The 16,270-nt window shown below is 39.1% G+C and overlaps 1 protein-coding gene across 1 annotated transcript in view; it reads right to left on the minus strand.

Annotated features, from left to right (window-relative positions):
• cops8 (COP9 signalosome subunit 8) overlaps nt 1-16,270 on the minus strand; it is a 47,076-nt gene that overhangs the window by 17,962 nt on the left and 12,844 nt on the right. Inside the window, exons 2-4 of the mRNA XM_060928618.1 lie at nt 12,616-12,686; nt 7,707-7,755; nt 7,177-7,309 (exon numbers count right to left, since the gene is read on the minus strand). Coding sequence (XP_060784601.1) covers nt 7,177-7,309; nt 7,707-7,755; nt 12,616-12,686 — 253 coding nt within the window. The remainder of the gene's footprint in view (nt 1-7,176; nt 7,310-7,706; nt 7,756-12,615; nt 12,687-16,270) is intronic.

The raw sequence follows: 16,270 nt of genomic DNA on the forward strand, positions 1-16,270 counted from the left end.
AAATTACCTTTTAACTGTTTACTTTCATTAAAATTAATTTTGTAGCACTGTAACATTGTCCTTTTTAAAGAGAAGGTACAGCTTAAATTATATTTTTTTAATTAATTAAATAAATAAATAAATAAATAAATAAAGCGAGCATTACATGCCGACCAAAAGCTATTGAATTTTTTGTTATATACACACACACACACACACACACACCATCTTTTGTTGACTGTACAGCAATGGAAGATGTTTTAACTAGATATTATTTATTCAATATTAAATAAGTTAATATACAATATTAATATCGATAATATATTTGAACTACATCCTGACTATAAAGAAAAAAGTATGAATTATTACATCAAATTTCACTGAACAGTATAATTTAGCATTTTAAAATGTCTGTTTTGCAGTGCATTTGTTATATTAGCACATCCTCACATTATGAAAAACTGACCAATACTCCATTTGTCCATGAACAAACATGTTAAAGGTCTAGATAGACATGGGGAACACAGTGCTACATGAGCAAAGGACTATTTTTATCTTCTTGCCTTGGGTTGAGTAAATCGCACGCACGCACGCACACACACGGATCAAGTGAATAGTCTGTGGAAGTGATTCCCTTTACTAAGCTCAGTTTCAGAGAAATGTTTTGCTCTTCTTCAAAAAAAAGCATCCCTTTAAAACACATGCTGAGCACATTCATTAGTGTTTGTCTACCTAATTTTTCAGGAAGCCTCGCCCTGCAGAAAGCCTACATACAGTACATTATAACAAAAGCAAGAAACTGTAGGATCAAGTCTTGAAATGAGAAATAACCTCGCATGCTTCATAATGCTGTAAACGGCTCTCCATGCAAATCTTTTGCTTGGAGAATAACTAAAGAGCAGAAGGACCAAACTTCGTGAAAAGCAGGAGGACTAAACAGCTTTAAATTGTACCAGGAATACAGAACATGCTTGTCATCTTTGAAGGACAACAGATAGCCATGTAAAAAGCCCAAAGTTCAGCACAACAAATGAAAACAAATCCCTGCAAAGCACATGCCCCGGAGCATTGAACTGGGTTTTCACAACACTCTCTGCTACTGTAAACTGCTACGTTCAAGACAGTGTGGGTAACATGACTCAACCATACTCCAAGTCTTTGAGCTTTGTACTCACAATCAGGCTTACTTTTCAGCAAACAGTCATGGTTATTTTTAGACTCTGATTGCGGAGGAATGCACTGAAAATCATCAAGAGGAAACAGGAAACTGAATTACAAATTGAAGGAACACATTAGAGCAGGGGTCTCAAACTCCCAGCCCGCGGGCCACTTCCGACCCGGATCTGGCTCGCAACTTGATGTCAAAATTTAATGTGATTTGGCCCTTGAGGGTATTTTTTATATATTTTTTTTTTGTTTTACCACCACAATGACCAAGATAAAATTTTTAGCGAATAAAAACATTTCATTTCAGATAATAAAAACTATTTAATTTAAAAAAAAACAAAAAAACTTATTTTGAAGTGTGCAAAATATGTGCGCAGGTGTGGAACAACACGAAGTTCATGACACGAAGACAACGACGAGAAGGGAAAATATGTCTCTTTCAAAACCTAAGAGAAAAGGTTGATAGCGAGAATAGGCAGTTTCAAGACAAATGGACATCACAGTATTTTTTTGTTGAGTTTAGTGGAAATGTGATCTGCCTCATATGTAAAGTAGTGCTGTCAAAGTTAACGCGATAACGCGTTAACGCAATCTCAATTTATCGCGATTAAAAAAAAAAAAGTGCCATTAACGCAGATTCTAATTTGGTCCTGCGAGTCACCCGAAGTTCCTGTTGAGGCTTGTCGCGCGCTGCTTCAATAGGAGTACGTGTGAGTGATGGAGAAAGGCACAGACATATAAACATTCTCGCCGCCATATTGGATGGGGCAAAGTGGAGATTCTTCAACCGCCTCTGGTATAGCGTCTAGACAGTAGCCGAGAATAAAGATGCCTCATTCATGTGCTGCGTTTAACTGTACCAACAGGTTTACCGTCCAAACGAGATCACATGGGATTACCTTTCACAGGTGAGACTGGAAAAATACTTTTCAATACTGTTCCTTCAGTCTTCAGTTTCCCAGCTCATCTCCACCGGGTAGGTGTAGAGTTATAAGCGGTGAGAATTAGATAATACAGTGCCACACTATGATGAACGTGTTTGAACGTATGATGAATGTTTTTATTTTTGTTATCTGTTTTTTTCTTCTTTTATGGCAAATACTTCTCTTCAAAAGAAACTAATGAAGAGTAAAATAAAACATTTTTTTTATTTTCACAGTGATATGCACTTTATTTTTCATCCCTTGGTTTTCTCATCTAATATGGAAGTTATGGATGTCAGTGGCTGTGACAAGACGTGTTATGCTCTGCAATAAAAAAAATAATAAAAAAAATTTGGTACAAAGCAAGCCCATTCCCTTTTTTATGCTGATAAGAGAATTACAATGGTTTTTCATGTGACAAAAATGCGCGATTAAATTGCAATTAATCGCGAGTTAACTATGACAGTCGCGACATTAATCGCGATTAAATATTTTAATCGCTTGACAGCACTAATGTAAAGAGAAACTCGCTGTTTTGAAATAATACAATCTCAGGCGTCATTATTCAACTAAACACAGCGAGCATGGTGAGATATACAAGGGAGATGATGACAGGAGACAACGAGCTGAGCAGCTACAAAAAGGACTACTATCCCAGCAAGAACTTTTCCACAACGCCCGTAAGGACACCGATGCTGCAGTTGAAGCAAGCTATGTGATCTGTGAATTGATTGCCAAAGCGGGAAAACCATTCACCGAAGGGCAGTTTGTGAAGGACTGTATGTTGCGAGTTGCTGATATTCTCTGTCCCGAAAAGAGGAGCTTATTCAACAACGTTTCTCTCTCAGCGAACATTGTAGCCGAGCGGATTAATGGACTGTCAGGTAACATTTACAGGACAGAGCCCGCAGTTTAATTGCATACTCTATTGCGCTTGATGAAAGCACTGACAAAACGGACACTGCTCAACTAGCAATTTTCGTCAGGGGTGTTGATGACAAGTTTGAGGTGACACAAGAGTTGCTGAGTTTGTGTCCTATGTATGGCCATACCACAGCAAAAGAAAAGACATTTCAGCAGCTGTGCAGTGCGATTGAGCGGCTTGGTGTGCCGTGGAACAGACTGGTGGGCATTACCACTGATGGAGCACCGTCCATGACAGGCAAGAAAAGCGGACTGGTAGCGCTGGTACAGAGAAAGTTAGAAGAAGAAAATGCTGATCCAGCTATTGTTCTGCACTGCATTATACATCAGCATCAACTGTGGGGCAAATGCTTGAATTTTGAACATGTGATGCCTGTTGTCCTGAAACGTGTTAATTATATCAGGTCCAGAGGTTTACAACACTGCCAGTTCAGGGCCTTTTTGGAGGAAATTGAGGCATCATATGGTGACGTGCTCTACTTTACTGAGGTGCGCTGGCTAAGCAGGGGAAACGTGTTAAGGCGATTTTTTTAATTAAGAGCTGAGGTGAAGAGATTCATGGAAAATGGCAGGCTGGATATTCCCGAGCTTGATGATCCAAAATGGACAATGGCATTCCTTGTGGACATAACACAAAAACTAAACATCCTGAACCTAAAGCTGCAGGGTCCTGGTCAGCTCATCACAGCTGCCTATGAGTGTGAGAAAGCTTCCTCCACAAAACTGAGATTGTGGAAAACTCAACTGTCTGCAGCAAACCTCTGTCATTTTGCTGCATGCAGATCTTTGGTTGAAGAGGGCACATCTTTCAGTGGGGATGAATATGTCTCTGCTATTGAAAACCTGCAGCGAGAGTTTGATGAACGTTTTGCTGACTTTAAGGTACACCGTGACACCTTTCAGCTATTTGCAGACCCCTTCTCAGCTGATGTGGAGAGTGTCCCTGGCGTTTTGCAAAATGAACTTATTGACTTGCAGTGCAGCAGCGAACTAAAAGCTAAATTCAGAGAGGCACAGGGAAAAGCAGACAAGATTAGAATGTTTCTGAAAGAGCTGCTTCCATCATTCCCAGAGCTATCCGGAGTTTTTAGTCATGCATTGTGGCTTTTTGGAAGTACGTGTGTGTGAGAAATTGTTCTCAACAATGAATTTGAACAAAAGCAAGCACAGATCAAGGCTTACAGATGCCCATCTTGAAGCTGTACTCAGAGTTTCAACTGCAACGACCATTAGAGGAAATGTGACTCAGCTTTGTGAGCACAAGCGCTGCCAGGTATCTGGCAAGAAATAATGCACAAATGGGCTCAAGGATGATTTGTTTGTTGAGGGCAATACAGTAAGTTAAATAGTTTACCATAAAGAACCGTTAAAATGCGGATACTTGTGTTTGAAGGTGTTGTTTGTTGTGTTAACAAAAAGCAATGCATGCTGGTATTTCATTTATCAGTTCCTTGCCAGGTTTAAACAAGTTATGAGAGGAAAATATTTTTATTTGGTGTGAAACACATACACTACCGTTCAAAAGTTTGGGGTCACCCAGACAATTTTGTGTTTTCCATGAAAAGTCACACTTTTATTTACCACCATAAGTTGTAAAATGAATAGAAAATATAGTCAAGACATTTTTTCTGGCCATTTTGAGCATTTAATCGACCCCACAAATGTGATGCTCCAGAAACTCAGGCCCTGTCCACACGGCAACAGATTCAGGTGAATCTGATAAAATTGTTTATTGTTTCGGCCTGGCGTCCACACGGCACCGGCGTTTTGGGTGCCCCAAAATGAAATATTTTGAGAACGGGTTCCAGAGTGGAAAGATCTGGCAACGGCGCCGTTGCGAAGTCGTCTGGATGAGTAGAACGGATTTGTTTACAATGATGTCACAACCACATGACTGTGAGTGCTTCACGCCGGGCATAGACATATAAACAGACGCCGCCTTCCACGTAGAATCATACGTCATCCTCGCCGCCATATTGGATGGGGCAAAGCGGAGAATAAAGGTGCCTCATTCATGTGCTGCGTTTAACTGTACCAACAGGTTTACCGTCCAAACGAGATCACATGGGATTACCTTTCACAGGTGAGACTGGAAAAATACTTTTCATTGTATTTGGTCATAATTTTACGAACAGATTTTCCTGACTTTGTGGCTAATATGAAGTCTTGCGCATAATAGCCGCTCGGTGAAACCTGTCTCCAAACAATTTATAATTTATAAATAAATTTATAATTTATTTCATAGCCCACCCAACCAATTTCACCACCAGCTGTCAGATGGTGATGGCACACTCAAAAATAGAAGAGATTGGAAGCATGTCAGACTGTGAAGCAATCACATGGAGCAATCCCACTGTAATATGGTTTAATTGAATTTTTTTCCATATAGCACTGTATATTGCAAAAATTGTTTTTGGAGACATTTTATAGCCTATCTGCACGGCATTTAATGAAAGTGATGGGGAGACGGCACGGCTTCAGCAGCGTAAGCACAGCACATTATTCTACACGATCCCCGCTGAACTCCAAAACATGCCTTGATGTGTAGATCTCGTTAGTAGCTTACGATAGTAGCAGCGGAATAAAAAAAAAAAAAAAAAGTTTCCGATAGCCTGATTCCGGTATAGGCCTGCTGCATGTTGAGGAAAATTAGGTCACACCTCCCACGGAATATTGACGGGTATTTCGCACACTATTTATAACCATCACATTAAAAGTTATACATGTTGTTTTGATGCCCGTTTGTTTCCCCAAATATATACACGTATGTGTCTTAATGGGTGAATAAAAGGCATCGAGTTAAATATTATTGTAGAAAGGGGCTTTATGAAGTTCAGTCCATTTACTTGCATTGGTTTACGGGGAAGATTTGCCACATCCAATATGGCGGACACTCTGACGTATCCCAGCAACGGGCCATCAGGCTCAATGCGGCGTCTATGTTTATATGTCTATGACGCCGGGTAGAAGAAGGGGTTTATGCGCATGCGTCGTACTTCTTCTATTGTTCTGGTGTCTCCGATGGGACCGTCTTACAGCGCACGTAGATGTGTGGCATGTGTATTGCATCGTTTTCAGCAAACATTGCGTTGCCATATGTACCTGATATTTTACTGATCCGTTGCCCATGTGGACGCGATGTTTAAAAAAAAAAAAATCTCGTTGCCGTTGTGTGGATGTAGCCTCAATCTGCTCAAAGGAAGGTCAGTTTTATAGCTTCTCTAAGGAGCTAAACTGTTTTCAGCTGTGCTAACATGATTGTACAAGGGTTTCTAATCATCCATTAGCCTTCTGAGGCAATGAGCAAACACATTGTACCATTAGAACACTGGAGTGAGAGTTGCTGGAAATGGGCCTCTATACACCTATGGAGATATTGCACCAAAAACCAGACATTTGCAGCTAGAATAGTCATTTACCACATTAGCAATGTATAGAGTGTATTTCTGATTAGTTTAAAGTGATCTTCATTGAAAAGAACAGTGCTTTTCTTTCAAAAATAAGGAAATTTCAAAGTGATCCCAAACTTTTGAACGGTAGTGTATACACCTGTTTATATGCTTTTTTGTTTTTATGATTTGTTTTAATATTTATTTCATCATTATTTTAGTGATAAACTAAGGCTGCTAGGTGTCTAAAAGGAGATAAAAAAAAAAAAAGACTTTGCACTTTCTTTGCAGTTTTGTGTTACAGTATTTGAAATTAAAAAAAAAAATATCCGTTCTTTTTTGTATTATACTTGAACATTGTTGTGGCCCTCCGATCAGATGACGTCGGCAGCAGTCGCCCCCAGCTCATTTGAGCTTGAGACCCCTGCATTAGAGGTTACTTTTCAGCTAATTTCATTGTGGTGCTGTGTGGACGGGTGCATTGTCTTGGAGCAGCAGCACGCCAGCTCGAAGCTTTCCTTTTTTCTTTCGTTTGAGTTTTTGTGGACAGTGATCTAAAGGTTTTACACAGTTATACCCCAAAATGGGAGTTACACCCCTTGTTTCCAGGTGAGGCTGAGAACTTTTTGAAGTACCCTCATACATTGCTATAAAAAAGGGCTTTTTGACTGGTCTAAACCAACCACACAAACATCTATAGACTGTTCATTTGGACTGCTTATTAGTATTTGGTGTTTAGTGTCAACATCCTCATAAATCAGCACACTCCAAATGCACACTGCTTGACAAAGTACCTCTTAGAGACTCCATTACAGGAAGAATTGCTTCAGACCACTGATGGGCAGCAATTGCGCTGTAGATGCCTGGGAAATCTCTCTGCCAGATACACTGTCCTACTGCCCAAACAGCTGCCAGTTCTGGGTTTGCCTGTGCAAATACATTTCATTCGCTTTTAACAATATTTTCTTTTTTTTAAATCTCGGCTAGTGTACAACATTTTAATGATTCTGTTCATCTCAGACCTCCAACTTGTTTATACAATTCATTGATTAACAATATTGCTCAAGCTTCTGAAGTTCAAATTATTTTATTTCATTTCATTTGTGGACCAAAGTGTCTACTACTTGGCAGTAGACATGCCGGTTACGGTACATTTGTTTGTTTGAAGATGCCACCAGATTGTTAAGGACATTAAAACAAAAACTAAAATATACAGAGATTTATTTAATTTACACCCCCCCATCCCTGTTCATTCATAACCCACTTAACCAACATTGGAAAAAAGGAGCTGTTGCTCTCATTAGGATAACTATTTGAGTATTACCGTTTTGATGGCTTGTGGAATCCGCTTCCAAAGATACCTGGCATTGTTCCTGTGGAGTTGTAATAATAATAATAATAATAATAATAATAATAATAAATGCATGTAACGATATCATCCCAAATTTATGACTGGAATCAATGAAATAACAAATGAATTGCATTATCAGGCTGTGTAATCTTAGTTTTTCCTAGCTGTAATTACATTATTTAGACCGCAGGTGTAGAATAACATGGGATAGCATGAATACATATGACGACTTCACCATAGATGGAAGTAACACAGCTCTAATGCTGTGAAAACACACAAAATAAAATAGCTCTAAAATGAAAAAGAGCTGCTGTTTGATTGTGAACAAATAGATTTAACAAGAAATCAGAGCTCTGTTTTTATAAACTAAAGAAAGATCAAGAAAAAAAAGAAGCAAATAACGGTAGTACCTATGTTATTACAATGTGGGAAATAAGGCCGGCCTGGCGGACATTTACTGGTAATTTTCGTATTTGTCCGTCTGTATTTCAAAAGCATCAAACCGGATGGCCCATGAAAAATTGTAAAGATATAGGTCTAATCTACATCTAATTTTTTTCCAAATGTTACATTGGGTGAATACATTATTTCATAACACGGCCTGTGATTAGCCGATCGCGGACGCTCTCGATGAATAACAAGTGTGGCAGCGGGGGCGTGGTCAAGCGTCGGTCTGTGAATGGAGGGCGGAGTCAGGGAAGGTAAGTGGCAGAATCACTGCACCTGATGTGAGTTAACCTGTGTTTGTGCGTCTTCCCCAGTGACTGCGCCCTATAAAAGGAGAGAGCAGAGAAAGGGAGCTCTCTCCCCCAACCAGAATGCTTGTGTGGGTGCATGCGTGTGACTGGGAGAGTGTAAAGTGAAAGCTGAAAAGCTAAAATAAAGAGTTCGAGAGAACTCAGTTCTGGCCTGCCACGCTTCTGTGCTCCACCCACCTGCTCAGATTCCTACAACAAACCCCTCATCAGCAAGTAGGAGTGCATTCTGGCATACCACCATACAACGCTATGCTATCAGCTGGGTAGGTATCCCACTAACATGAAAAGAATGTCAAATGACTAAACCTGTATCTGATGCTGAGACACAGACTGTGGCACACTAAATAAGACAATAATAATCCACTCAGTATTCACCGTTGTTTTTAGTGCACGATGCAGTTGAACTCGTGTTTTAGGGTTGACAGTATGCGACTGATCAGGTTGGTTGAATAACAGTTCAGTTTCCATGAAACTTTGCAGTACAGTATTATGTTAGGTGCCAAACTGCCAATCTATGGTTATTATTATGTGCATTTTTTTATTCATAATAAGAATGACAGTCATACGCTTTGGAGGATGTAGATTTATATTTTAGAGTTTTTATTTTCTTCTATTTTCTAAGTTCGAGTCCAGCAGATTTTAGTCTGAATGCCAAATGATATTACCATGTCTAGTTTTGAGTCATTTTAAACATTATTTTGTTACAAAGTTATTTGGAATCTCATACTCAAAATTTTAACTCTTATGTAAGAATAGTTGTATTGTTAATTACTAAATTTCTTAGACTTACTATAAACATAGTAGTATAAAAAAATAGTCATTGTTGACAATGTTTCATGAGCGCCATTACAGTACCTATATATGAGCACCAGTAAGTTGTAACCAACTTGAAAATTCTTGCCCCCCATACTTCTTTCTAGACATCGAACTGACCTGTGTGTGCTACTGTTTTCTTGGGTATAACTTTAAGTGTGTTTTTCTTGAAATTGAAAATTATATTCAATTTGTAGTGTAATTTGGCCTTTGAAGATCACAAAAATGTGTCTGGAAATAGCTGAAAAGCCATCTCCATGCATCTAAAGCCCTTCAGCTTCCAGAGCCCCAAGGTAGGCCTCGGACCCCTGGCAACATTATTCCAGGCCTTTGGCCCGTCATTTGGACAGGCTGCAATTTGGATGGACAGACATCATTTCAGACTTGCCTGTCCAAGCCTCAATGCCAGGCATTGCCCGAATGCCCAATTTGCCCGACCAAGATTCTCGGGCAGAACTATTTTAGCGAGTTAAGCCCGTTCAGGCACACCTATGAGCAGCTTCTTTAAAGGACATGGGACATGAAACATAAATGCACGCTATATCAGTTTCTTTCCATTAAAAATATGAAATAATTGCATCAACAAATACAAAATTATCTATTAAATTCAGCAAAATCGTTATATTCGTGATGATTATATGGCATTTCTGCTCGAGCTCCGATATGCATATTTTACAACCGGAAGAGCCGCTGTCACGTGATCATACGTCACAAAAACTTTCGGGCACAGCACAAGCGGGTAGATGAATATGGAGAAGTGTGAATCGTGATGATGACGAATGCGACAAAATAGTTTGTGTGTCTTGGATGACAAGAAATTTGTTTCGTTTTTAGAGTGTTTAACGTACATTGAACATCATGGTGTATTGCGACCTCCCAGTCAGTCAGACGCGCTGTTACTCCTGTTAGCAATGTAGCTAGGCTCAGTATGGCCAATGGTATTTTTTTGGGGCTGTAGTTAGATGCGACCAAACTCTTCCACGTTTTTCCTGTTTACATAGGTTTATATGACCAGTGACATGAAACAAAGTTCAGTTACACAAATTGAAACGTGGCGATTTTCTATGCTATGGAAAGTCCGCACTATAATGACAGGCGTACTAACACCTTCTGCGCGCTTCGACAGCGCATTGATACCTTCACTCGGAGTTGTACCATTATTTTTTAGACAGGGCGGACGGACCAGGGCATTCGTCCGCCTGGCCGTGCCCGACGAGGAGCGCTCTCGGCCGGCTTGGGAGGCAGACGGCAGCCCCTCCTGGAAGTGTGGTTTTACCATGGGCCTCATGCGGTAAGGATTAGTATTATAATTTTGGGTGTATCAATTATTGATTATCATAATTCTGACTCGTTTCGCCATTTTGAATGTTTTCATCTCGGACTCTGGAAGCATTGAATCTCAATCAATCTCGAAAAATATCAGCCAAAAAAAAAAAAAACTAGCTTGCAACGGACTTTAGCTAGATCTATGATGAACTTTCAATGTATGATACAAAAATAATACTTCTTTCAACAGATCATTAGCCTTTGAGCAGAATTGTTTTTAACTTACCAGGATGTGTTATCGAGCCGACCGCTTTCAGTTTCATGGGGATTGAATGAACTCTCACTCTCAGAATCATCTGACCCGGCAGAGTAAAGACAAGATCTATGTTCATGTGAATTTCCAGCTATCGGTTCGAATTGATAGGGTCTAACTTCACATCTCCGTGAAACATCGGGAATGTCACTGTCGATGGTGTCCATTTTGGTAACCTGTTTACATTAGATACCCAAGCGCTGGCTCCTTGAAAAGTTTTTGTGACGTCATGGGTCACGTGACCGCTTAGCTAATTAACGAATCATTGTTTTATGCTGATGTATAAAAAAGTTGAATAATGTGATGATTTTCACATTTTTGACACCCTGCAGTGATTTAGATGGCATTTCTTATGTCCTTTATACATAATTATACCCAGAAAAAAATCCATGTCCCATGTCCTTTAAGCACAAAAATGATTCAGGTGAGTACATTACAAAAAACAAGACGTATTAACCAGCATCCTCGGCTCCCCTGTGATCTCCATTTTGGTTTTATCGTTCCCCATTTGTAATGGCAATTCTGATTGGCTCGCTTCAGGCACACGCGTGCATTTGTGCTTTTCCCAGGTTGACTTTCAGACGTCCACATATACACATACATATTTACTGTAGAGGGTGTGGTTTACTAATTGAGACACAAAAGCATGTCTTTCCATTCATTGAATGTACTTACCACTAGCTTTTTTTTAATATATATCATTTACATAGCGAATTATCCCATAGATAAATATATCTTTTATATATTTTTATTTTTTTTTTTTTTGGGGGGGGGGGGGGGGAGGAGATTGTGGATGGATGGCACACACAATTTGCAGAGGCTGCGCAGGAAGCTGATGTAGATGAGGAGGACAAGTTGTTTAATTTCCTCCTAAATGCAATGGCAAACTGAATGATAAGACAGTACTGCAGTACAGACTCCCGTTTTATAATGTTTTTAGTTTTATAATTCACCTTTGCAATATTGCTAGTCATTATCATCGGCAAAACAGTGCGTTGTGTCCTAAACTCTATATAAAAAGGCATATTATGTACTAGTACTGTACATAAGTCTTGCATATATGATATTGATTTGTTTCATGTCTTCAGGGCTTGTCTTGTTCTTCTGTTGCAGAAATAAAATGTTTTTAAAAATAAATATCTTAAAAAAAAAAAAAAAAAAACACACGTACTTTTGTCTAAATAACTCAATTATACCCCTAGAAAACATACCAGTATTGCCTTGAACCATGTACTTGAAAGCTTGCCGAAATACCACAACATTTTATGGCAAAAAGAAGTTCAAGGGGGGCAAAAAAATTGAGGCCATTTGCCCAGCAGGGCAAAAAGTGTCAAAAGTTAACACTGAGGCCTGCTGTTCTGTGACAGTCTGCTTAAAATTCCTTATTTCCCACACTGTTATAAAACTTTTCATTTAGTAAAAGGAATATTTTAGTTAATAGGTTATTATATTTTACTCCAAACTTTACAAAAGTGGGTAAATAATTATTGCTGCTTATTAAGAAAACAAAACAAAAGGTTTTTTGTATGGTTTTTTTTTTTTTAAACACAAGGAATTCAATTTGGTAAAGAACAGCAAAATAAAATGTTGCTTTTTTTTGGTAATAAAATTTTTCATTTAATTTTTTTCCCCAAAATATTGTGAATCAAATCAAATTATGAATTGGATGAATCGTTACATGCCGAATAATAATAATAATAATAATAATAATAATAATAGCTCAAACACTCACATATCATTGTGCAGCAGGTAGAGGGCCAGTAACTGGCAGTACACTTGTGGAGTCGCAATGCCACCTGGAGCCTGTAACAGTTAGTAGCAGACTTTATGCAACATCACATTTCAGGAAATATTCTCTACAGAGATGTGGGGAAAACTAAACCTACTATTTATATACTGGTTAGACAATTTAAAATTATAAAAACATCGTATGTGTGCTTCAGAACATCATACTGTATAAAATCAGTCCAAATATCCATGTTGATGCAAATAAAACAGTTCAACAACAAGTAACTAATATCTCAAACTTTTTCTCAGTTCATATTTGCGTGACGTGGGTGTTTACTTCTAAGCATGTCAATAATCACATCACACAAATCTCCGCTGCCATAATTCAAGTCACACAAAGCTAATTTGCAAAGCATAAACAGACAGGAGTGGAACAAAACCCTGTTTGTGTAACCCACAGAGTTAAAATACAGAGCGCACACGGGTCACATGATCACATTCTTTCATAGAAAGCCTGAGAGATCATGTGCACTTGTGGAGTGATGGATAGCTCTGGGGACAGATCACAACAACTAAAACAGATTATACATTATGTGACTAGCTACACGACCATGTTATAATGGCTAAAAAGAGATCATCATACAACACCATCCCTGCACTTCAAAAATCTACAGTACTTGAGAAAGAGCCCATGGAAAACGATCAGTTTAGCCGACTTTGGAGCTCCATAGCTCTATCCTCAGGTGCTGCTATAGAGCCCATGATGTTTCAGTCGAACATTTTCCGCCAGACCAGAGACTTTGTTTATTCAATAAAACGTTTTTGTATTTATTTATTTTTAAGATATCATAGACATACAGTGGGGCAAAAAAGTATTTAGTCAGTCACCAATTGTGCAAGTTCTCCCACTTAAAAAGATGAGAGAGGCCTGTAATTTTCATCATAGGTACACTTCAACTATGAGAGACAAAATGAGAAGAAAAAAAAATCCAGAAAAATCACATTGTCTGATTTTTAAAGAATTTATTTGCAAATTATGGTGGAAAATAAGTATTTGGTCAATAACAAAAGTTCATCTCAATACTTTGTTATACACCCTTTGTTGGCAATGACAGAGGTCAAACGTTTTCTGTAAGTCTTCACAAGGTTTTCACACACTGTTGCTGGTATTTTGGCCCATTCCTCCATGCAGATCTCCTCTAGAGCAGTGATGTTTTGGGGCTGTCGCTGGGCAACACGGACTTTCAACTCCCTCCAAAGATTTTCTATGGGGTTGAGATCTGGAGACTGGCTAGGCCACTCCAGGTCCTTGAAATGCTTCTTACGAAGCCACTCCTTCGTTACCCGGGCGGTGTGTTTGGGATCACTGTCATGCTGAAAGATCCAGCCACATTTCATCTTCAATGCCCTTGCTGATGGAAGGAGGTTTTCACTCAAAGTCTCATGATACATGGCCCCATTCATTCTTTCCTTTACACGGATCAGTCGTCCTGGTCCCTTTGCAGAAAAACAGCCCCAAAGCATGATGTTTCCACCCCCATGCTTCACAGTAGGTACGGTGTTCTTTGGATGCAACTCAGCATTCTTTCTCCTCCAAACACGACAAGTTGAGTTTTTACCAAAAAGTTCTATTTTGGTTTCATCTGACCATATGACATTCTCCCAATCCTCTTCTGGATCATCCAAATGCTCTCTAGCAAACTTCAGACGGGCCTGGACATGTACTGGCTTAAGCAGGGGGACACGTCTGGCACTGCAGGATTTGAGTCTCTGGCGGCATAGTGTGTTACTGATGATAGCCTTTGTTACTTTGGTCCCAGGTCTCTGCAGGTCATTCACTAGGTCCCCCCCGTGTGGTTCTGGGATTTTTGCTCACCGTTCTTGTGATCATTTTGATCCCATGGGGTGAGATCTTGCGTGGAGCCCCAGATCGAGGGAGATTATCAGTGGTCTTGTATGTCTTCCATTTTCTAATAATTGCTCCCACAGTTGATTTCTTCACACCAAGCTGCTTACCTATTGCAGATTCAGTCTTCCCAGCCTGGGGCAGGTCTACAATTTTGTTTCTGGTGTCCTTTGACAGCTCTTTGGTTTTGGCCATAGTGGAGTTTGGAGTGTGACTGTTTGAGGTTGTGGACAGGTATCTTTTATACTGATAAGTTCAAACAGGTGCCATTAATACAGGTAACGAGTGGAGGACAGAGGAGCCTCTTAAAGAAGTTGTTACAGGTCTGTGAGAGCCAGAAATCTTGCTTGTTTGTAGGTGACCAAATACTTATTTTACCGAGGAATTTACCAATTAATTCATTAAAAATCCTACAATGTGCTTTTCTGGATTCTTTCCCCCCATTCTGTCTCTCATAGTTGAGGTATACCCATGATGAAAATTACAGGCCTCTCTCATCTTTTTAAGTGGGAGAACTTGCACAATTGGTGGCTGACTAAATACTTTTTTGTCCCACTGTACATTTTGTTTACAACATGAAACCTCTGTTCATAATGTTCAATTTATTTCGTTTGATACAAACAGAAATGTATATTCTTTTGCAAAGTTTCTGATTCAGAAATAAAAAGCAGTCTTAAAATGTTCATTCAAACTTTGTTCAAAACATTCTGGGAACTGAACCGAATAGAATCATGAAGCCAGTATCACGAATTGACTCGAATCGTGCCTGGAGTGTATCGCTACACCCCAAAAAACACAAAATTACAGGAGTTCACAGAGAGTAAGCTACAATTAAATGTTTTTCATACAGCCATAAAATAATAAAATAAACTAGGGTAACGAACTAGAAACTCAACAGTGGTATTGTTAATAAAGCGCCTTTTATAAAAAAAAATAGTAGGAGTGTGAATTGTGCCTAATTTATATTATTTGAATATCTGGAATGGTTGACTGATTTGACGCTTAAAGATTTGGGAGGAGGGGGGCTTGTTTAATACAGCATAATCTAGTGTAATTCTCTACTGCAATTAAACTTTCCTCCTAACACTAACAGGACACAAGTGTGTATGTACAGTGGTGCTTGAAAGTTTGTGTACCCTTTAGAATTTTCTATATTTCTGCATAAAAATGACCTAAAACAACAGATTTTCACACAAGTACCAAGTAGATAAAGAGAACCCAGTTACATAACTATGACAAAAATATTATACTTGGTCATTTATTTATTAAGGAAAACGATCCAATATTACATATCTGTGAGTGGCAAAAGTATGTGAACCTCTAGGATTAGCAGTTCATTTGAAGGTGAAATTAGAGTCAGGTGTTTTCAATCAATGGGATGACAAATCAGGTGTGAGTGGGCACCCTGTTTTATTTAAAGAACAGGGATCTATCAAAGTCTGATCTTCACAACACACGTTTGTGGAAGTGTATCATGGCACGAACAAAGGAGATTTCTGAGGACCTCAGAAAAAGCGTTGATGCTCATCAGGCTGGAAAAGGTTACAAAACCATCTCTAAAAAGAGTTTGGACTCCACCAATCCACAGTCAGACAGATTGTGTACAAATGGAGGAAATTCAAGACCATTGTTACCCTCCCCAGGAATGGTCGACCAACAAAGATCACTCCAAGAGCAAGGCATGTACTCGTCAGCAAGGTCACAAAGGACCCCAGGGTAACTTCTAAGCAACTGAAGGACTCTCTCACATTAT

Source organism: Neoarius graeffei, chromosome 9 (genome assembly GCF_027579695.1).
Source record: "Neoarius graeffei isolate fNeoGra1 chromosome 9, fNeoGra1.pri, whole genome shotgun sequence".
NCBI lineage: Eukaryota > Metazoa > Chordata > Actinopteri > Siluriformes > Ariidae > Neoarius > Neoarius graeffei.